Genomic DNA, 23,840 nt, shown 5'->3' with positions numbered 1-23,840 from the left:
TAACCAATGGGGCTACTAACATTATCCGCAGCAAAACAACAATTTTGAAGTGTTGCTGTTAAAACATATAAAAATATATGTCTTACTTATTAAAATACAGTTCCCAGTCATAGGGCTCTATGGCCTTCCTTAGAGGAGACTTTCATATACTGTTAAAGGATAGGGAGGCTTTGCCATTGCTGTGAAAGGCAAAGTCGAACGGCAGTGAAAAACTCTGTCCTTCCAATCTGCACTGGCTGGCTGGAAGCCATTTTGTATCTTGTCACTCACAGAGTGGCACAAACAGTGCTGCAGCCCTGAGTGGACACTCTGCCTTACATGCCCTAGGTACCGTATACTAGGGATTTATAAGTAATCCAGTTCTTGCTAATTTGGTGTATCTAATTCGACAAGTAGTTTGTGTATAGGGTTAGAAGGCCTCTGTACATTCTCAGAGTTAAAAAACCAGCAGCATTGGCCCAAAAAGGTGGGGGTGAACATGCAAAAAGAGGCATGAGCTTTCAAAACCAGATTGTATGAGTTTCTCTATACTTGCTGATTACTCTAACTACTTGAAAATCTTAGTTTTTTTCCACTCTAAAATCAACAATATTTGCCCAGCTTTCACCAACTCCTCTAATGGAATAGGTTCTCTTTGTCCAGCTTCTATTTTCATCAGCTCCTTTCAACCCTACCTATCTTTCCTTTAATGATTGATAAAATAACTTGAATACATTTTCTCATATCACATCTGGTTCCCCACAGGATCCCTTCTGTGGACAGTTGTTGAAATGGGCCACTGATACTATAAATACTTCATTATTATTACTTCTCTCACTTTTGCTTTAGTTCTTACATCCTGAAAAACATGTTAACCCTCCTCAAAAAGACTAGCCCAAGTCCTCAGTTTCACCATGTATCATTCTATTTAATAGCTTCCCTTAATATTCAAAATTGTGGAATCTGTCAACAATACCCATCTTTCAAATTTAAAAAAAATACTTTCTCTTCTAGATATCACCCATGGTTGTGCTCATTTTGCTAGTGGATTATCGTCTCTTTTTGTATGCTGGAGGGTCAGCAGTACTGGTTCTCCTGGGTCTTTCTGCAGCATTTAGCACTATTGCTTACACCATGTTTACGTCTGTGCTAGATATTATAGGAATGAGAGGCAATGAACTTAACTAGACTAAATCCGCCTGTATGTCACAGTATTGAAGTCGAGCATATTTACCTCTACACCCATCAGCTTCACAATATCGACTTCCAACATACCTTCAAAGCAAGCGTACATTGGAAAGTATAGACTTGCTATTCTTCACTCCCTATTTACTTATCTTGACACCACATTTGTAGTCTATACTGGAGATTCGATTAGGAGCAGATTGATATTTAAATTTCAGTAATAGCCGAACACTCGAAGTTCTTTCTTATAGCTCATGCCCAACCCACGAGCCTTCCTTCTTTCAGTCTACAGTTTGGTTTGGGACACCTTGCTTTCCACATTTCTCATCCTTCAAATCACTTTTCAACATTTTGATGAGTCTGCTTGCAAAACTTATTAAATTACATCAATTCTGCTATGTCTGTTATGCTAACAAAAAAGTCAATTAGTATTACATCTCCACATATTCACAATGCTGTGGACATGCAGTCCACTTTTCCGAACTGCTTGAAGGACATCTCTATATGTGCGCTTCTCAGTCATTTCAAACTTTAATACAGATAAAAATTAAAGTCTGGCCTTTGGTAGTGTAGGATGTAAATTCAGTGGAAAGGAAAACAATGGAACCCATTTTCTAAGAAACCAAATAATGAAAGACTCATTTAGTAAAATAAATAATTAATAAAAATACAGTGTGATTGAAAATAGTAGGAAAAATCTAAGACTAGTTAAATAAAGTATTTGGACCCCAGATCAAATCCTAATTATTAAACGGAGTTTAAAAATTCAAATGAAAAAGAGTGAAGGATTCGAAAACACTAGCAGGCAGGCAGGGAAAGGATAAGGAGGAGGACTGAGGCAAGGAAATGCCCCCTCCGAAAAATGTATAAGAAGGAGAAAGAGAAAATAAACTTGTTTTAAATAAAGATGGATGATGCAGGAGGTTGGAGATTCCCAGCTCCCCCCAAATAAATAAGGAGGCAAGAAGAAGGAATGTGGGAGGGGGTGAAAAAAACTGTGGATAGATAAGAGGAAACCCCGAAATTGGATTTTTTTATGATTCAAATCTGTTTTATTGCATTTCAAAATACAAACCAGAAAGCAATAAGCGATAACTTGCTCCAGTAATAAAGCATTTCAAAATCAAGAAAACCAACTAATCTCCAACCCCCAATCCTTACAACCCCCGGAATAACCACATCCAATGTCTTTCTGTTAGCAATACACTATTTGCCTTTTGTGGATCCACCCCAGGCTTACTCTCCAGTCTGGGCCAAGGTGTCAGTTTCTGCCAAGCACAACAGACCCAGGTATCTGTGGCAGGTCATTTCCCTAAACTCCGCAGAGAAGAGAGCAATGTGACAATGTCAAAGCTTTCTATAGGAGTCACACTGATTGGTCAGTGAGAGAGCTAGTCTACCCATCCCCAGTATGTGCCTTAGTCTGTGCAGCCATCCGAGATGTGTCAGAAGCTTGTCGGTGCCCTAATGTGAGAGAATGTTTTGTAAGGCTGCATCTATTGTGAGACCAGTGTGTCGCCCCCTGCTGGATTCGAGCGGGAAGGTAAGAACACTCTGGGTTCCCAGGATGACATATGTGTGTCGCAGTAGGTATCTATATCAGGCAATATTGTGTCCCAATATTGTGTAAGCCTGGGGCAGTCCCGCAACAGATGAAGCAGTGTCTCGTGAGACCCACAACCCCTCCAGCAGTCTTCACTGCACACAGGGTTGCCCCTATGCAGCTGTACTAGAGTAAGGTACCAATATGTAACAATTTTAGTAGCAGGCTCAATGCTGGCAGTGTTGCATGCCGTATATCACATCCTTTAATAGATCTCGTCCCATTCTTTGTGTGACCGTGTCCATCCTAATTCAAGCTTCTTTCTCTTCTGCCTTGAGGTTTTGGCCAGAGGGGTAGCCTATTGGAGAATAGTGAATAGTGATATGGCAGTTATCAGAGGTCTTGGTTATGAGCCATTTCTCAAATGGAGCAAGTGGGCGTTGTGCCCCGGCCTGAACAGTTGGGTGAGTGAACCATTGGTGGATTTGTAGATAGTGCATTCTCTCTGTTTCTGGCAGGGCATAATCTTTGTGCAGCTGCTCAAAGGAGATGGGGGCCCTCTTCATCAAGGAGGTGGCTGATGAATCAGCACCCCTGCTGTTTGCCATGATGGGAAAGTGGGACCATCCAGCCCCAGGCTAACGTCCGTATTACTCATGATTGGAGTCAGTGGAGAAGGGAACAGTGGAGGTTTTATGCATTGCCACATGATCCCACACTTCAAGAGTTGCTTTAGTGACGGGGGAGTAGAGAGCCCATCACAGAAACAGGATCTCCCACAGATGTTCCCCAGCTGCCACCCTATTCATAAACAGCCAATGTTTCTCAGACACCACCCTGCTCCATTCCACCAAATAGGAGAGTTGTGCTACCAAGTAGGAATGTAGGAGGTTGGGGATCCCCAGATGCACCTACTGGGTTGGCTGGTAACTCAGTTCCCTGCTTATGCAAGGCCTCCCTGTGCCCAGACAAAGTGACATATCTCCCCCTGCAGGGACTGAAGCATGCCTATGAGAGGTTCTATCTGCAGAGTCTGAAATAAGAACAGGTTCTTAGGAAGGGTGGTCATCTTTAATGCTGTCACTTGACCTAGCCAGGACAGCCATTAGGGTTTCCATTGAGACAGATCCCTCCATGCCTGCTGGAGTAGGGTTTGATAATTTAGAGCCACTGTCTCTTTCACTGTCTGGGCTAATCGGACCTCTAAATTGGGGCAAGAGGTAGTTGACCATTGTATCTGATATTGACTAGTCAGCAACGTCTCTGTCGCTGGAGGGACTGACAGGTTAAGGACCTGTGATTTCTGGAGATTATTACGGAATCTGGCTTCCCTCCAAAAATCCTCAATTTCTGTCAAAGGCCGGGAGGGCCCAGATCTGGTCATCTAGCGCCACTATCATGTTGTTGGCATGGAAGCTAATGGTGTGTTCCAAAGCATAGCCTGGTGATGGTCGGATTGTCACGCAGTCCCTGGGTCAGAGGCTCCATATACAGAGCAAACAGCAGGGCTGACAGCTGACACCCCTGCTGGGTTCCCCTGCAAATAAGAAATGGGGGTGAGGTCTACTCCTTAACCAGCACTGTCGCTCGTGGTGCTCCACATAGTTACTGAGGACCCAGGTGCAAAATCTCGCCCCAAAGCCAAAGTATTTCAGCGTTGCCTCTAAATAGGGCCAATGCAACTGATCAAGCACCTTCTCTGCATCTATGGCCAGGAGCATTAATTCCCTCTGAGAGCATTTGGCTTTGTCTGTCAGGAGAATGGTCCACTTGGTATTGTCACTACACAGACGGTGGGAGACAAAGCCACTTGATCAGGGTCCATCAGAGTTGGCATATATGGGCCCAGCTGCACCGCCAGGATGCTACTGAATAATTTAATATCCACATTGAGGAGGTATTTGGGCCACATGAGCCCCATTGCTTTTTGTCTTTCCCTGGCTTGGGAGTGACAGCGATGGAGGCATCCAGCATCAAAGGCTATGGAGTTAAAAAGCCTGGTTAAGACTGTGGTGAGAGCAGTGCGAAAGGTTTTATTTAAGAAGGCCAGGAAACCATCTGGTTCTGAAGATTTGAGGGGGTTTCTGTTTAGCAGTGGCACAGATGACTTCCTCCACACGGATCTGGCGGTCCAGAGCATCAACTTGGTCAGACAAGGAGTAAGCACCCCTTGGAGGTAGATGCCAGGACCATCTGGGTCTTGATCCTGTTCTGAGTAGAGCACCTTATAATAGTCCCGAAAGGCAGATGCAATGACGCTGCCTCCTGTGATGTCAGTACCATCCGGTGCTAGCTTGCCTTTGTGGTCTAAGTCTGTTGGCTAACAACTGCTGACACTTATCCCCCTCCCTGTGTAGAAGGAGTGCCACCGTCGGAGCAATGCGTATTCAGCCCTATCCGTTCGAGTCCTGCTAACTGTGGGTGCACCTCCTTTAGCTGCCGCCGGACCCTGGGAGCTCCTGTGCATTTGCGGATATGTTCCAGTTCTTGGACTTCCTTTTGTAGGCTCTCCCACTTGTTGTGGCGGACTTTGTTGTCCGCCACTTATTTAGCAATCAATTCTCCCCAAATAATGAACTTAAGGGTCTCCCGTAGAGTGGTTATGGGTGTCTCATTAGTGTCATTAATGGTGAGGAAGTCGGCTATCACTTAGGTAACCCTCTTCACCGTATCAGGTCTTTGAATTAGGCTTACAAGAAGTCTCAAGGGTCGGGAATGGGCTGCTTTCGGAGCAGGTCAAGGGTGAGGGATACTGTGGCTTGGTCTGATTAGGATCTCTGCTCTTTCTCTGTTGTCTTAACCAAAGCCCAGATCTCCCTCGTCCCCCAAAAATAGTCAAGTCGGGCATATGTTTATGGGCATGTGAGGAGAAAGCGTAATACTGCATTTGGGAATATCCATCCCGCCAGATGTCCTGTATGCCAATCCACACTCCTGGGAAAGGGCCCCAGTTTGACTATTGCACTGCCTTTATCTGTCCATGTCATTGCTAAAGACAAGATTAAAGTCTCCCCACAGCAACACCATCCTATCTTTGGAGGTCATCTCTCCTGCCACAGCTCTTTCGAGAAAACGTTCCTGATCATCCTTAGGGGCGTACAGGGAAGCCAAGCTAAAGGTGGTGTCCCCCCCTCACATTATATGCCAACAGTGGCCCTGTTGGACCTGGCCCTTTTTGCAGGGACATCCCTAAACTTTTCGATTCCTTCCTCCTATTTTATTACCAGTTTGTATAGGCTTTAGGACTCTGGACACTTTGTCACTGCTAACCAGTGCTAAAGTGGATGTGTTCTCTGTCTAAGTTGTACTGGTGATTGGTTTATCAATGATTGGCATATTTGATTTACTAGTAAGTCCCTAGTAAAGTGCACTAGAGGTGCCCAGGGTCTCTAAATCAAATGCTGGTAGAAGCCTGCAGCACTGATTGTGCTACCCACATGAGTAGCCCTGTAAACATGGCTCAGACCTGCCACTGAAGAGTCTGTGTGCAGTTGTAACCTGCCAATTCGACCTGGCAAGTGTACCCACTTGCCATGCCCAAACCTTCCTTTTTTGTACATGTAAGGCACCTCCAAGGTAGGCCCTAGGTAGCCCCAGGGGCAGGGTGCAGTGTATGTTAAAGGTGGGACATGTACTGATGTGCTTTACATGTCCTAATAATGAAATCATGCCAAATTCGGATTTCATTGTTGCAAGGCCTATCTCTCTCATAGGTTAACATGGGGCTGCCTTTAAATATCTTTTAAGTGCAGTTTCCCTTTGGAAGCAGATAGAGATGTGGAGTTTTGGGTCTCTGAACTCACAATTTAAAAATACATAGTTTGGTAAAGTTGGTTTTTCGATTGTCAGTTTGAAAATGCCACTTTTAGAAAGTGCGCATTTTCTTGCCTAAATCATTCTGTGACTCTTCCTGTTTGTGGATTCCTTGTCTGAGTCAGATTGAAGTTGGGCTGTATTTGCATCACCACCAGACAGTGACACAAAGGGTGCTGAGGTGTAACCTGCATATCCTGATGGGCCATCTGGCCGAGGGTCGAGGGGTCACTTACACCTGACTGTGACTGTGCTTTGTGGGCCTATAGTGTAGGTGCTGCTTCTGCCTGAGAAAGGGGACAAAGACTGGACTTTGTGGTATATTGCTGCTTGAGAGGTATCTCTAAGGGCTTGGACTGAGCTTGCCTCCTGTTTTGAAGTCTCAGGGACAGCTGAGACTTCACCAACCAGTCTCTGAGTCTGCTTGCTGTGGACTCTAACTTGCCAGATGGTGCCATTCCAGTTCCTGGGCCCTTGGAAGTGAAATCTGTTGAAATTCCCCTTGAAATGACTTTGGATGACTGTGCGACTAAGCAAAGGACTCCGCTGCACAAAGTCTGCAACGCCGCCTGCACCTCGATCCGTGGTCCTCGCCGAGGCACGATGACCCCACCCACCGTCAATGCAGGCCCAACGTTGCTGCAGCCACTGACGTCCCCGGGAACTCGTGAGAGCAGAGTGTCATATGCCCGGACCGTGTGACTCTGTAATCGGTGCCAGTGGTGTCGCATTCTGGGAATTGACTCCGTCACAACGCCGCTTTAACATCAAATTGCAGCATTTGTGCCTCTACGCACTATTTTTGTGTTTTTATTGCAAAAGTCATCTTTTCTTGTATATGTCAGACTTTTATTGTATTTGGTCTTGTTTTATTTAGGTAAATATTTACAACTTTTCTAAACCTGTTTGTTGTGTTTTCACTGTACTACTGTGTGTGTAGGTACAAATACTTTACACATTGCCTTTGAGATAAACCTGACTGCTTGTGCTAAGCTACCAAGGGGGTGAGCAGGGGTTATCTTAAGTGAGTATCTCCCTTGCCCTTACTAGAGTGAGGGTCCCTGCTTGAACAGAGTGCAAATGACTGATAAACAAAGACACAATTTCTAACCGGCCCTTTGATGTCTGCTAAATTGGAGCCCATCCAGGCGTGGAAAGAGTGGGAGACCAAAATGGCCACCCCAGCTGTTTTGGTGGTGGAGAAGAGCTGTTGCAGGAAGGCACTGGACCGAAACGTATGACAGGCTCCGGACACCAAGTGGGTCTCCTGTTGGAGAGATAAGTCATCCCTGGTCTGTCCCAGATAAAACAGAATTGCTCTGCGCTTGGTTGGGTTGTTAACCTTCAGCCTATTGTGTGTTGAGAGGGATGGTAAGAAAGTGTGTTAGCTGCTGACCAGGTCTGTCATTGACTCTCACTCCAGTAGACCTGAAGTGTACCCAGACATGTCCTATGTGTGTGGATTCTTAGAGTGTAGTGCACCCATGTGTAATGTGGGTACTCCCCTCCCCCCCATACAGAACTCAAACTGTAACTTGTGTATGAACTCAGGTCCATTAGAACTTAAGGCCCTGGCCACGGCCAGAAACATCCCGAAGAAATCCCTGGTGTAGGAGGCCATTAGAGTATCTCAAACATCTCCCACAGACCCAGCAGCCCCCCCTCATTATTGATGTATGAGATCTGTAGGCCTCTGTGGCATCCAGGTCATCCCCAGCCGGTCAGGCTTGCCAGCCAGGCATTCAACAATGCCTGCTGCTCCATGCCTATGGTCGTTTGGCCCGAGTGTAGTCCCTTATTGGAGGCAGAGCCCCTGTGCCATCGGAGACTCTTCCAGTTTATCGGCCGCAGGTACTGGCCTGCAGTCTTGCTTCTCTATGCTCTGTGATGTTCAGCTAACGACATGCCTCAGATAAGGAATGGAGGTGGTGTAGTTTCCTTTCGCGTCAAAAGACTAAGTCGAATGGGTGGCCCTATAAACAAGCGATGCCTATGTCATTGAGAAAGGTGGTCAATTGGTGAAATTCTCTGCAGGGTAAGGCCTGATAGATCATGATAAAGTGCCAGCTTATGCCCATGGACCTCTAAAGGATCGGTGTCTCTGGCTTTGTGAAGAACTGTTTCTTTGAACCAAAGAAAGTGGATGCTTGCCAAAATGTCAGCCAGGCGGGCGTTTTCTCCCACCTCTGCCCCCCACCTCTCTTTTAACTGTCTGGAGATTGTCCCGGAGGGAGGCGAACAGGTCCTCCAGGAATTATCCTGTCACCGGCCTCTTTCTGTCTTCTCCATCTTCTCCATCTGCTCCAGATGCAAGGGTGGAGACTTTCCCCAGGCGGACCACCAGTCGGTTTGGTCAACATCGCTTTAAGAGATCTCTCCGTTTTCGCTCGTGCCACTGCCATGGTCGTCCAAAAGGCAAGCCTTCTCGCTCACTCCAGTCCACGGAGTGTCGGGGAGGCACAAATCATCCCTTAGGAAGGAGAGATCCCAGGTTATCATGTGGCCCTGCCCAGGGGAGATGTCTGCCACACCAGGGCCCCAGGAAGGAGACAGTTCACTTGCGTCGCTGTAGAAAGTCCTAGATGGCACCTAGTGACAGCCAGGGCTTTTCTCTAGCTGAGCAATATTGCTGGGGTCATACAGGAGGGTTCCAGTAGGCAGCGGCCCAGTAGAGGCATTTTGGAACAGCTACCACTGTCGAACACTGTGGCCCCCTTTCACCACGGGCCTGGTGTGGTGCCACAACAGTAGTACTCCATACTTCACCCTTGCCCAGGCATTGCAGTGTAGGATCTCTCCATCAGGGGGAGCCCCTGGTCTTGGGACCACCAGTATGTGCATGCATTAAGGGGGGGTTTGGAGCCCCAGTTCAGCGCCACAAGGTGTAACTCAGTGGGAGAAGCAGGAGCCCAGGGCACCAGGCAGACTCCCGGCACCAGGGGGGATGCTCTTCGGGTTTACTGCACTCCCCTCTCTACCGCTCTCCCACCTCTGCTGTCTCTGGCTGGTTGATGTGAAGCCTGGGGTAGCTGTCTTTTTTCTGCTTGAATAAAGTCCCAGGGGTGGGTGGGAGGTAGCAGGAGTCCTCTGTTGGCCTACAAGAGACCCTGCCTTGAATCGTCACGCCACTCCACGCGGCATTCCTGGTTGTTTGCTTTAGTGCTACTTTCAGTTAGCAGGCTCACAGCCTCTCAGTGGCGCTCCCGTTGTGCCAGGGGTGTCAGTACAAGCCCTTGCGGGCCACGGTCTGCAATCTACTCATAGTGCCACAGCTGCCACCGTCTTCATTTCAACTCTGTGAGGACAGGGCCAACCAAGCTGCTGTTATATGGTAGGTGGAAGGCCTCTGCAGAAACGGTATATCCCAGCTCTACAGCCACCAGACAGTCCACTGGCCTTCTGAAGTTCACCCCGGCGTCTACGACAGAGGCATCTGGGCCTGTGCAGATTAGCCACGGGCAGTGTGTGATTCACCACACCGTGGTTGCTGTCATCTTACGCTGCTTCTGGTGGCTGCAGATGTGCTACTCTGTAAAGGGTCTCATAGCCGCCTCCCCCCAGTGCCTAGTTAGTGCTTGAGTGCATTGATGCACTGTTGGGCTTGGGCTGGCTTTGAGGAGGGTGGCAGCAGGCCCTGTTCTGCAGCAACAGTCGGGGGAAGGGAAGACACGTCCGATCCGTCTGCCATCTTGGCCACACCCCCAGGATATATATATTTTTTTTATGTAATACTGTTGACATTCCAACACAACTAACATTAAGGAAGGTCAATTAGCAGAAAAGGAAGAATTCAGTGCTCAGGTACGCAGCCCAAGACCATTAAAGAAATGTACATAACTAGGTTTCTCCACTTCTCATTCTTTCAGTAATCATTAAAGAAAGTAAAAGTTAATGGTAATCACGGAATTAGCATTAAAAAACCTGATTATCACAAAAGGACCACCTGCGTAACTCTATTTACATAAATGAATAGCAGTTCTCTCTGTTCTGAACAGAGCTTGCAGAATAGAATAATAATGTGAGCAATATCTCTCTAAAACAAAAAGCACCACTTCTAAAATGTGCAATGCAAAATGTAAATTTGACTAAAGAAAATCATAATGACATCAAGTTTGCAGATCCTTTATGATATTTTATACAAAGACAGCACACACTTTCGTGGCATGTCATTATGCTGAGAGTTGGTACAAAAATGTTACTTGCACTGCAAACAAATCAGTCTTAGTTTGCACACCACCTACTTTTGCAAATTATTTTCTATGGATGGAAATGGAAGAAATGCAACTTAAAACAATGGACTAGTCAGCAAATTCATAACAATTAATATAACAATGGAGGTTTAGCACATTTACTCACTACTTTTGTAACTACCTCTACTAGGCTAACACAGCTAAAAATGATACTTTTGCCCATAAAGAGACAGAGACACCATGGGTCCATCTTCATTTCGATGATTTCCTGAAAAGTAAGTAGAATGAAACGCTTGGACAAAACATTTAAAGGCGCAGTTTCAGCAACTAGTAGAATCTGGATATGCTAATTGAACAAAACCAATATTAAGCATTATTTTATATTAGAAAAATAATTTCCCACAATGCCACCCAGCGACCTAATTTGAGAAGAGGAGGGAATAAAGGAAAAAAGGATCTATGGAATCCTTTTGGGAAAACGTTGACAGAATCAATTTTCGACAGAAAAGGTATTTACACATTTTAAAAAGAAAGCCAATTAAATAAATGATTCCTATAATAGGTTTCTATGAAATAGTAAATTCCACTCATCTTGAAATTTATCAATAAAAGGTTTCGTTGAAATGGTTTCTCAGTATTAATATTCCTTAACTTTGTGCTTTCTATTATTAACTTTTGTTATACCAAAGATCTACTTCCATCTAGTGGGGCGCATGTTGGCCAGCCTCCTTAGGTTCCATGCTGGTACATGCCCTCTGGTGACCTCGGTGTTCACAGAATCCAAGTAATTCAAAATTCCGAAACCGTTATTTTCCTTGCCCTTCCAAATGGAGAACTTGCACCCACTCATCTCAGGGCCCTAAACGGATTGACTGTTCAAAGGTGCATTTTACTTAAAGCCTTATTTATTTGCCATTAGGCCTTGGCCCGGACTAGCCCATGTGTCCTGCACTGTTTCTCTCGCTGCTTCCTCGGTGCTTTCTGAGATTCAGTGCTGCTAACTTGCTGCCCTACCTACTGTTTGAAGAGCTGTCCTCGGAGGGCAGCCTTTCTCCTGTGCTGCCTCTCTTATGTATGAAGGGGCATACTGTTCACGGTGTCCCAAGTGAATGCCAGCTAGATATTTAAAGTGTGGTCGGTTTGTTGTAAAGGGCGATGATCTGTCTTAAATATTTATGAGGAATGAGGCACTGAAACCAATGTATGGCCTGTCTCTGCCTAATTAACAGTCTCAAGTACCGTCTCCTTGATTGCCTTGCGCCAGATATGAAATACAGAAGCACACAATGCTAAATTGAAATACATATTGAAATACACATTTACCCTATTAAATTAGTAACTATGATTCCTTTTTAATCTAGCGCTTCAAATCAGTTTTTGCCGTTTCTAAGCACCACTAGGGTAGTGGCGAAGACTGGTCTGATAGGAAAGTGTGTGGGCCGGTTTTTGGGTTGCTCATAGCATGGTTTATGGTCTGATGGGCTGTTTTTACTGTGGATTTTCCTGATATCATAACAAAAAAATTCAAGCAGTCTTCCATACCTTGCAAAACACTTATGCAGCATGTCTTTACAAGTTCAAACCTGCCCTGATTCCTAAATGTGGGCCACTTTTTTAGCTATCTGATTCGATAATAGGGCCACTTTAATTTGGTGCCTAGGGCGTTTTTCTGTCCCAGTCCGAACCTAGCACCACAAATAACAGGAGCTATTATACACCAAGGAGGTAGTCCTCAGTTTCCCGCCCCAGAAGGACAAAGGACTGATTGCAATTCCTGAGATTGGAGATCCCGACCTCTAGGTCACAGGTCAGCTGCGAACATTTAACTCTCTGGTCAGTTAAAGGCCTCTTACAGCTGCGCTGGTTACTACTTAATACAGTGAAAGCAACAATTAAGTGTTAGACCTGCTTGAAGAAACTGTAACCGTTGGTTGTGACTGGTCCCTGAGATATGCATTTTAAGCGGCAAAAAGTGATGTCTCTCGACCTAGAAGAAAGTAACTGAACACGGATGTAGATCGATCAGATGGTCTGAAATACTATTGTCAACTGGCAAATGACCAGAATTAAAGTTCTTTCTGTGCTCTGCATTGGGACTCTGATGTGTCTACTGGGACTGAAGTAGTCAGTGTCATAATGGATTGTCAAGCATGGGTGCACCTATTTAAAATCAGACCCTAATCTGACCAATCGGCAGCATCTATCATTTGGTAATCCAATAAAAAAAAAACATTTATGAAACCATAGGTCTATCTTTAATGTGCCAGTGTTTGCATATGCAGGCATTCACAAAAGTGGTTTAAATGTGTTTCACCCACAAATGTTGTTTATCACATACAACCCTGCACTATTGGCTTAACTAGTGCCTATGAAAAAAGAAGCAAAAACGGATTGTTTGTAGGGAATACATATGAGATGTATTAATTGCGTGCAGTTACTTCTTGGTGAAAGAACGTAAACAAGATGATCAATAATTTACTGCTTTATATCCTACTATTTATTGAACACATGCCACCGGGATGTACCTCTAAACTTCAGGGCACTAGTGCCATGGAAACTGCATTAGAAATGCCATGACGTACACACGGTGCGTGCACTGAATCTTGCACCACAGTGGCATTAAAATGAACGGTTGCTTTAAGTCTTCCCTGTGTAAATGCAGACAGTATTGTAGTCGACAAAGGCACTCAGTGAAACCAACTCTGCCGAAGCCACCAAAGAAAGTAGAGGCCCTCAACCCCGGATGTGACGTGACAGCAGGGACTCTTTTGACGCCTCTCCGGCTGTGGAGGAGTGGGATTAATGCCGCACTGTGGCGTTGGTGCTGAGGATTGTGATGTCAAACTTGACGTCACAAGCTTCCATGTTCCACTTGTAGCCATGGAAAAACACTTGGGAGGCAGCCAAGGAGCAGGAAGCAGTGTGTCACCACAGCTGTAGATAAAGAGACTTACTTCTACTGATTTTGGTCTCGTATCATCCCTACACGCATGCCACGGTAATGCAGCCCTACCCTGCTTCCTGCCAACTGCCAGGCGCGGGCAACAATATTTAATTTCTGTAAATATAATCTAAATAATTTGCAGAAGTGTTAGGATCATTGTGTTAATGTAGCGACGGCGGTGTGCTAACATGCCATTGATGTCGTGTTCATTCTTTTTTGTAGATGTTCTTGATGGCTACAATGGAACCATTTTCGCCTATGGGCAGACCTCTTCTGGCAAAACACACACGATGGAGGTAAGCGATTATACACATAACAACTGAAAAAAGGGTTTTGTTAAAAGGGGGTAGGTGGAATCCTATGCTCTTTATAAATAACCAATTTAATTGTTTCAATATTTTAAAGTTAGAAGTTGAAGGATTTTTCTATTAAGTATTTTTTAAATGTTTTATATGTATGTATTTATGTATGCGCTATTCTTATAGTGCGATCGTAGGCAAAATGCCGTGGATTCCGGTACAGGGTTAAAGAAAAACACAAAATCAACCAATAAAGAAAGCGGTAACTGGTTTCTGAGTTGTCAATGTATTGTCATGCAGTGTTCTTTAAGGACTCGAGCCATGACCACCTTCCTAAATTGGAGCAGCTTTGGGGTTTTTATCCGATTTGGTTACAGTAATTCTGAATCTTTAAAAAATGTAGCTGATGGAGCGATCAAAGATTGCGGTGTATTTAAGTTGTGTATGTGTGTTTTGTGCAAATCTAGGCACAGCTGTAAAGAACCAAAAAATGAATATCACTTGGGCTGGCTCCAGCTCAATATCTCTGTTGATACATATAGTGGAAAGACTTAGCTGAAATTATATATGGCAGAATAGTTTGTAGACGGTACATAACATAAAAAGTCCTGAAAAGGATCTAAAAACAAAATAAAAATATATAAATAAAACTTATAAAGACTGCATAGTCACCAAACAATTTTCCACTGGCTTTGCACAGTTTAGTTAAATTGTTGGGCAGTTTTCTATACCGCGTGCACACATGATCATTGCAAAACAGCATTTGCATGGACTAACTGATGCAAACATGGCATTTTGCACCAGTTGGTTGATCCAAATCTTAGTGTAAAATTGGTGCAAATAGTGCACAATCACCAGTGCAAAATGGCCTGCTACTGGTACAATTAACATGGTTTGGACCTACTTTTGTGTCACTACAAACCGAGGTTTGTGATGTATGCATTTGCTGCACCCAGGGTTGGGATCTCGCACTGTTATTTTAAGAGATGGAACAGATTTTGAAAACAGAAGCTGCATGAATGGGTGCGAATGGAGGGCAGTTAATTGGAATATTAACCTTTCGTGTGGGAATTATTATAAATAGAAATGCACAAGAAGGATGATTAAGATTTTAACTGCTGGCACAAATATAACTTGAAATTCATTTGCCTTAATAATTATGCCCTTTCGGTTGCGTTTTAGGATGTGCCATATACTGTACTCACTGTAAATGCATCAAGGCCTGTTTAGCTAGGTTTAACTCATGTTTTATATTTGTTTTTATTGTATATGAACTCGAGTGTATTACTAAATGGAATAATAAGTAATGCCAAATAAAGTTTTGCAATCAAAAGGTGATTGGTGGCACGTCAAGAAGTCAACTCACTGCTACACAACGTTAGCACTAAGGGGAATAAAGCACCTGTCCACGTAGAAGTGCCAGTACTTTCACATTTTGCATTGAGTTTGTTCCGTTCAAAATGTGTTCGGTGGGAGCTTTTGGCGCCATGTCTAAATGTAATTTTAATAGTGTTTAGCTGATTTTTAGTGTCCTGTGTTGGTTCTTACTTGGTGCCATGGGATAAGCGGATTAGCTCACGGCTTCGACGCCAATGAAATGGAAGGAAAATGAAAGGAGAGGAATGTAGTTTGGTTCACAGGATGGGAATTTCGAAGATGTTGCCAACACAGAGTCACCATTGTTAATCTCCAGTCTCCTTTTTCACGGCAGCAGAAGATGGTTGTAGCAGAGCCATTTGTGCTCATCTTCACTAGAAACGCATCGGGTGTGCACCACAATATGTGTGAGCGCGCTCTTTGTTCAAATCCCGATATCTCTTCAGGCGCATGCCCCTCCCCATTTCCCAACTTTCCGACCCTGATCGCAGCACACATGGCACGGTGTGCACGTTTCATGGCCGATGTGCACTAAATATAGCAGCTAGTGGTCCCTTGATGAAGGGACATTTTGAAATTCAATGGGACATGAATTGAATGCTAGATACACTGGACATGGTATGTATTGATGAGGCACCCGTTAGTTTTTACCTTGTTTGTTACGTTGAGGATTAATACCATGGCAGAACTTTGACTAATGGTCCAATACCAGGCACCTACTGAGCTCTGCACTTTGAGACTTAGTCCAGTTTTTGCAGTGTTCTACTTGAGACCACCTTCAATTAAACCACCCTTGCACCTTCCTTCCATGGTGAAGAGTTGTTTGTTGCTTTGAATGTAGACCGACAAAACACATTAAAAAATGCTTGATTTTTGTTGGGGGGACGCAGAAGGGCCAGATTACCCCTTTCTTCTCAGAATGCAGAATATCACAGGCCCAGAGATATTAGGCCCTTTACCGTGGGACTTTCCCTGCTTCCAGGGAGAGGACTACATGCTTGTCCAGTCTGCTTTGTTGGATGGAAATTGGAAAAGGACTGATGTGGGGTGAACGGCAGGGGTTCAGAACAGGTTTCATAAAGTCTGGGGAGAGCATTTCCTGCTCCCTTTCCACTTCTGCATGGGTTTGCTTGGGGATGTGCTGCTTAGCTACCCACTACCCCTGACCTTGCAACATCAAACACAGTTCTGATGTTTCCAGGCCCAGAATTGGTAGCCTGGGTAACTACGGGTTGCAGAGACCCTTGCAACTGCAGGTGGCACAATTCCACTCGGGGTTATCAATTCAGATGGAATTGTGACACAGATAATTAGCACCCTAGACCTTGCAATGACTTCTGAAAGCCCCAGCACCGCTGCTGAAGCACTCTTCAGGAAGGATTGCAACTATTCGGTTTAGGACCACACCATCTAGGATTACTACTAGTACCTTTATATAAGTATGGGTCTTTTGACTGCATCCTGAGACACTTCACCTAGTAGGACCAGTGCCGCTGTCATCAAAACATCGTATGTGTGATGCAATGTTAAAGTCCCTGACAGCAGTATGTCTCCAACCTTTTTTTGTAGTGAAAGCTACCTATGTTGGTGAAAATCATCCAGAGCTCTGGATATTATTAGAATTTGAATACTGAGCACATCAGACAAGCTTACATTTTTGTTTTAAATATAAACTTTTCATTTTTTGTATGCTGAGCTACACACAGGAGATGTGGGTGTCTCAAGAGCTACTCGTTAGAGACCCCAGAGTTACAAAGTATGGAAAAGGAGGATTGAAGCCTGGGTGCCCAGCACCAAGGAGTGAGGCGCACAAAGTACCCTTTTGCTTAAATTCTGGGAATTCATGGTGCATTGTGAACAGGTCTCCAATAATGAAATAAATCACATAAGGGCTTGAAAGATCTTATGTGTTCAAGGAGGACATGTCTGCATAAATTAGCCTCCCTAGTTCTGTCTCAGACGGAACGATCTTGTATGAAAGGCTTAAAGCCTACCAAACCGTGCCTTTTTGATCTGTCTTCATTTTGATTTTTCCTCCTCTGGGCAGAATTGAACAAAACTTAACATGCACACTGAACCTACAGCAGACCTACTTTTTGTTTTGGAAATTTGTGCAGAATTGTTAGATTATGCCAAAGGTATTACCAAAGCAGAAATCTCTTTTTCAGTGGAGTGTTTGACCTAACCATAACTACAGATCACAAACTTTGTGTGTGTATGTATGTGTATATATATATATATGTATGTATGTGTGTGTATATATATATATATATATATATATATATATATATATATATATATATATATATATATATATATACTCTGAAAAAAACAAGGGATGTTATAGCTAGGTGAAAATGTATTTTAAAACACAGTTTATAAAATGTAATGTAATAATAAAATATTAACTTATGTTAAAATTAAAAAGTATAAATTCACCCCAAGGTCAAAGGGACGTTATAGTTGGGTGTAAATGTCCGTTAAACCATACCATTTAAAACTAATAAAACCAGTCGAATTTACAATTTAGAGTTATTTAAAGCTAATATAACGCATGCCCTAAATTAACTAGAACTCGCACTCCAGCCCAGCACAGTTGTGTCATCAGTGATGACAGTGATGTTACAGTCCATGTTATCAATTATGTCATAGGCGGTGTCATGAGTGATGTAATATGTTGGGTGTATGGCAAGGGTACAAGTAAGATTTGCTTTAAGCAAGAGTTATAGTTACTTCAGATAACTATAACTGGTGAATTTCCATTGTATTGTTTGTTTCATAGGCTATGTTCTGAGTGATGTAATGTGTTGGGTGTATGGCAAGGGCAGGAGTAAGATTTGTTTAGGAAAGATTTATAGTTACTTCAGATAACTATAACTGGCGAATTTTAGTGGTATTGTTTGTTTAAAATGGTATGTTTTTACTGACATTTTCACCTAACTATAACTACTCTTTAACTTTTTGTTTTTTTCCAGGTAATTTCTAGTTTAAAAAAAACAAAAAAACTTAAAGTAATATTTTATTATGATATGCAAGGCCAACCACCATGGTGTGCACAGCCTTTGGCCATGTGCAGCATGGGGTTGGCTGCAGGGCATGGCCTGTAGCCAGGCCCTGCATTGAACCCATAAGCAAAGCCACCTCCCTGCAGTGCATGTGATTGGTGTGAGTTTGGCCGTTGGGCCAGTCCGCGGCAATCCTAGGGCCTTGCTGCCTCCCACAAGACATCCACAGGTTTGTGAAAACACCCCCTGTGAGAAATTGGGTTGTCGGTTGACTGGGGTCAAGCAGCACCACAATCCTTGTCACAGTGAGGCACAAGCAAATCCTAAAGTAAGCTGTGCTCACACCTCTGGTAACTTAACACTGAACAGTCAATCTTAATTTAGAGGCAATGTTCAAGTATTTGTGCAACACTTCAACTAGTTATCGTGTGAAAACACCACACAAAAAGGATCCTACGCCCGTTTAGGAAACTAGAGTCATTTTCACTAAATAAAACAAGACCAAAATTCCATTCAGTAGAACCGGGGATATGCACGTTTAAAGATTTAAATGAAAATAGCTCCAACAAAGCAAAAAGTGCCAACTTTGGCTATCTGGTTACGCCTGACTGGGGCAAAGTCACAAGTTTAGGCCGATTGAGGCGGAGCTGGCTACAGGGACCCAGTTAGGCCAGTTGAGCAAAGTACCGTAAATCCTGGGTCGTGGAGCGTTGAGAAGCTCTGCATCAAAGATGTGTTGTGCGGTCAAAGCAATGCATCAGATCGGATGTGGCAATGTGGGGGGCCTACATAGTTGTCGAGAATTCATGGGCTTGCAATGCAAAGTCTGGCATTGAAGATGTGTGGCATAGTCTGCTCCGGTTCCAAGGAGCTGCGATGTGGAGTCCGGAGCTGTCGTCGAGGCTGCTGTTGAGGAGGGATGCGAGGGTTTGCTCCAAAGATGCAGTGGTGGTTTTGATGAGGTGCCAGGTTGTAATGATATGTGGGTCTTTACAACAGAGGAGACCCACAAAAGGGTGGTGATGTGATGGTTCTGCTTGGGGATGCACTGTACAACAGAGATGTCAGTTCTGCTGGATCCACAGAGGTTGGCAGAACACCTTAGACCCACTTCCTAGGGTTAAGGACTGGGATGGCACCACTTGGCAGAGTAAGACTTACAGATGGCAGAGTCCAGGTGTTGAGGTGAAGGAGCCCTCTGTCCGTGAGGCTTAGGTCAAAAGGCCAGCCAACTATGGTGTCCTGGGTTCAACAGATGCAGGCCCAGTCCTTCTCACCCAGGCAAGAGGGCAGCATGTCAGCAAAGCATGGCAGCATTTGTTTCAGAACAGCAGTCTAGCAGAGTGGCAGTCCTTCCAACAGGACAGCTATACTTGTTCCTGGCAAAGTATTCACAAGTCCAGAAGTGTACTTAAGAGTTGGTGTCTGAGGTCCAGAATGTATACCCATTTGTGCCTTTGAAGTAGGAAAAGCTTACAGAGGCATGCCTTTGAAGAGCACAGATACCCTGCATTCCTTGCCCTGGCTCTTGACTAACTACAAGGGGCATGCAGTCCTTTGTGTTGAGGCAGGACACATCCTATTCAAGTGTAAGTGAGGTTGTGCCCAGCTTCTCCCTCCCGTTCTGCTAGTTGTGGCCCATCCAGGAATACCTAAGCACCCTATTGTTTGTGGCTGTCTAGGAGATATACGCAAAGCCTAGTCAACTACACCTAGTCATGTGACCCAGAGACCGGCTACAGGCACCAAATGGCTAAGGCAAGAGAATGCCAACATTCTAAAAGTGGCATTTTCAAATTTGTAATTCAAAATCCAACTTGATCACAAGTTAAGATTTTCATTACAACTCCCAAGACACCAAACATGAACTGGTTACCTGTTTCCATTAATAATGTACCTCAATGTTATTGTGTGGGCTAGGTAGGCCTTACAGTAGTGAAAAACAAATTTAAGAGTTTTTTTAACTACCAGGGCATGTAAGACTTAAAAGTACATGTCCTATGTTTTAAAAACTTAGAACTCTGAGCTGTCTGGGGCCTACCCTAGGGGTGACTTATTTGTGTTAAAAAGGAAGGTTTGGGCCTGGCAAAAGGTTTATTTTCTCAGGTCGAAATGTCAATTTAAAACTGCATGTACAGGCTGCAATGGCAGGCCTGGGACATGTTTAAATTGCTACTTAAGTGGATGACATAATCAGTGCTGCAGGCCCACTAGGAGCATTTAATTTACAGAACCTGAGCACAGGTAGTGCCCCTTTACTAGGGCCTTGAAAGTAAATTAAATATGCTAAGTGGGTATAAGTCAATTCTACATAGTTTAAGGAGAGAGAGCACAAGCACTTTAGCACTGGCTGATGGTGGTAAACTGTGCAGAGTCCTAAAGCCAGCAAAAAATTAAGTCTGCAAACCGGAAGGTTGAAGTCAAAAAGTTTGGGGGAAGACCATACCAAGGATGCCAGGTGTAACACCTCAATTGTTTTTAAAAATTGGTGCTGGGGGTGGGGAGTGGATCTGTGTTTTGAAATGGCAGCTGCAACATTTTTCTTCATGTTGCACCCAGGCCATCAGAGGACAAACTCCTGCTGGACTTGTGGGAACAAGACTGCCAGTAGCAAAAAGAAAAAGCTCTCTTGACCAATCAGATTGCTCCATTTTTTTAATTCAAAGGACAGTGAGGCTCTTGCGAAACTCTCAAAAACCCAATCATCCAGATATGCAAATAGTTTTAAAGCTTAATTTCTCAAAAACTGCTGAATAGATGTACACCAAATCACAATAACATGCTTTCTTCACGAAGAAATAGCTTCCTGATAAATTTGGTGTAATTCCGTTTAGCCACTTGACCTGTAGCCCTATTCAAAAATCCCTTTGGAAATCGCATGAGGAAATTGCGTTTTGGGACACCCTCCTTTGTTCTTGGACCCCACTTGATGGATCATCCCAAAACTTTCCAGGAAAGAGCTGAGCAAAAAAGCACTTTTTAAACATGTGATTGTGAACATTTGTTGAATGCTTTCAAAGTTATTAACTAACAAAAAAACCCATTTCCTATGGAATGGTATTCCTAACTATAACTACCCAGTGGCGACTGCCACTATGAGGTGTACATATATTTCACAGTGACATTCGCCACTGGCTAGTTATACACACACTCTGGCAGTATTAATTTTATCCAGTTGAGCTAGAAGCCACATTTTTGAGAAAATGAGAAATTATCTGTCAAAATATGTTTGAGACTATGTGGCAAATAAATCCATACCGAATGTGATTCTGTGGCCACATCCTTTATCCTTATATCCTCTGGCCCTCATCATTGTCCATTGTTCTATTAAAACGTATTCAGTAAGATTAAACAAAACCTAAACATTTCAGTTCAGCTAATGTTCAATGCTAGCTGCACTTTGAAGTAAACAATATTTTCAAGCTAGCCACCACTCAATAAACATGTAATAAAAGAATAAATAATAGGTAACAAGTTGCACATGGTCTGATATTGCTATCTTGAGTTCCGGGGATGTTTACCAACAACTCAGCTGTTTACCTCGTGGTTTATGTCACCAGAACCCCTCGGTGACTATATTGGACCATATTATGTGGTTGCACATTATAAATTCTTTCTCTCCCTGCCATAACATTTGCCTCATAATTTGCACAATTTGTAGATTCCACAAAAAGTTTCGTTTTTAGGTTAAATGAATGGAAACAATACTATGAAGTATGAATACCCTAACCCCCTAGCCTTGGTCCTGGGTTCCCTCTGGAACCTTGCCAGGGCAAAAAAAGCATTTTTTTTAAATTAACGCTGAAATGCCAAGATATCTTCAAATTTAGCTGGTAATTTAAAAAAAATAAAAAGTGCTGTCTCCTGCAATTGTTTTTAATGTTACCTCCGGGTGGGCCAGGTCCTGGGGATTAAAAGTAATAAAGAAATGGAGGGGGGTACACTGCCCCCCCAACCTCCAAGGACTCTTTTATGCGAAGGGGATCACCACCTCTCTGGGGCTATATTAAAATAAATCAATTGGGGTGGGGGGGTCAAGCAGACCTCGGGGACCATCACCTCCCTAGGGCAAAATCAAGCATACAGGAGGGGGTCTGCATGGGTCCTCAGCCCTGGGGACCGCCACCTCCCTGGGGCAAAATATAAATTTTAATACATGAACGGGGATCGCACCCTCCATGTTATTAAAATATACGGCCCGACGGCCACAACCTCCCTTGGACTGGTCCATGTAATGCAAAGGAGGGGGGACCCACCTCCTGGAGCCATTAATGGCCCTTGGCACCACCATCCCCCAGGTCTGCTCATCCTGTTTCCCGAGGTGCCCACTCTTGGGATATGGTTGTTTGCTTTTTGCTTGGTGGGAGCTGTGACTACTTGCACCAAGCAAAAGCAAACACTGACTCTGCTTCCAGCATGCTGGAGTGGCTCAAATGCTCCTGCTTGCTGGAACCTGCATGCAGCAGGGAAAGAGATGAAAGTATTGCTCACACACGCTGGGAGCTGCATTTTCAGATGCTCCCTGTGTGCAGGAGCAATGCCTGTTCCTGCAGGAGGAGGAGCAGGGAGCCAGCTGGCATTGCTGGGGCCTTGAGTCTCCCCCCCACAGTTCCAGACATGTTATGTACAGTTCTCAAGAAGCACTACCTTAGTAAAGTACTAATCATCCTAATTTCTTGCGCATGGTCCAGGCAAAGCAAGTGTTTTTTTTCTCTGCATTTCCACCTTGAAAAGTTATCTGTAAACCTTGATGGTGGTGTTTGTATCCTTGCTTTTTTCAAGCGCAATATCTCATGTAGTGACTGTGATGAGTGGGTTCTTTCCTGTCATCTGCTGTTTAGATCAGAAATCGAGTTTTCTCTTTTAAAAACTAGAAGTATGTAAAATGGCATAGAAGCCATGCCCCTATTAAATTAGTGGTATGCAGCTTCCTTCCGCCATTTTTCCAGGATGATGGACAGCTTATTAAAAGAACCAACTGAGCGCGTTTGCTGCCAATTTTGGAGGCATGTTCTTGATGCACAGTAATATGATTGCATCTCCACCAAACAATGAAGACGTTCATGAGTGTCGTGGGGTTGGGTGGTTATAGGGGGTAGGTCACAGGGCCTGGCCACAGGCTAGGCCCCCCTGCTGCCAACCCCCACCACGCAGGGCCAAAGGTGGTGGTTATAGGGGTTGGGCTGCCAGGCTCTGCGGTCAATCTCCACCGCACACAGCCATAGGTTGTGTGTGGTATGGGGTTGGGTAACTATAGGGGGTTGACTGCAGGGTCTGGTCGCATATGGAGGTTGGATTAACATAAAGTAATTCAAATTACTTAACGTTAAATAAACCATAGAAATTCACTGAAAAAAAACAAAGGTTACCGGGAAGTTATAGTTGGGAAATAGAATAAAAAAAAAAAATACAAAATCACTTAAAAAACAGAGATAACAGGGACATTATAGTTAAGCTCACAATTCAAGCATACAAAGCAATAGAAATTCAGAAGTTATGGTTATA

The 23,840-nt window shown here is 44.0% G+C and overlaps 1 protein-coding gene across 1 annotated transcript in view; it reads left to right on the top strand.

The window, feature by feature from the left end:
• KIF5C (kinesin family member 5C) overlaps positions 1-23,840 on the top strand; it is a 448,921-nt gene that overhangs the window by 104,520 nt on the left and 320,561 nt on the right. Inside the window, exon 3 of the mRNA XM_069225223.1 lies at positions 13,877-13,950. Within this exon, the coding sequence (XP_069081324.1) occupies positions 13,877-13,950 (74 nt within the window). The remainder of the gene's footprint in view (positions 1-13,876; positions 13,951-23,840) is intronic.

The sequence above is a fragment of the Pleurodeles waltl genome, chromosome 3_1, assembly GCF_031143425.1.
Source record: "Pleurodeles waltl isolate 20211129_DDA chromosome 3_1, aPleWal1.hap1.20221129, whole genome shotgun sequence".
Lineage (NCBI taxonomy): Eukaryota > Metazoa > Chordata > Amphibia > Caudata > Salamandridae > Pleurodeles > Pleurodeles waltl.
Note: the sequence above shows the minus strand (reverse complement) of the source record. Positions and strands in the feature narration are given on the sequence as shown.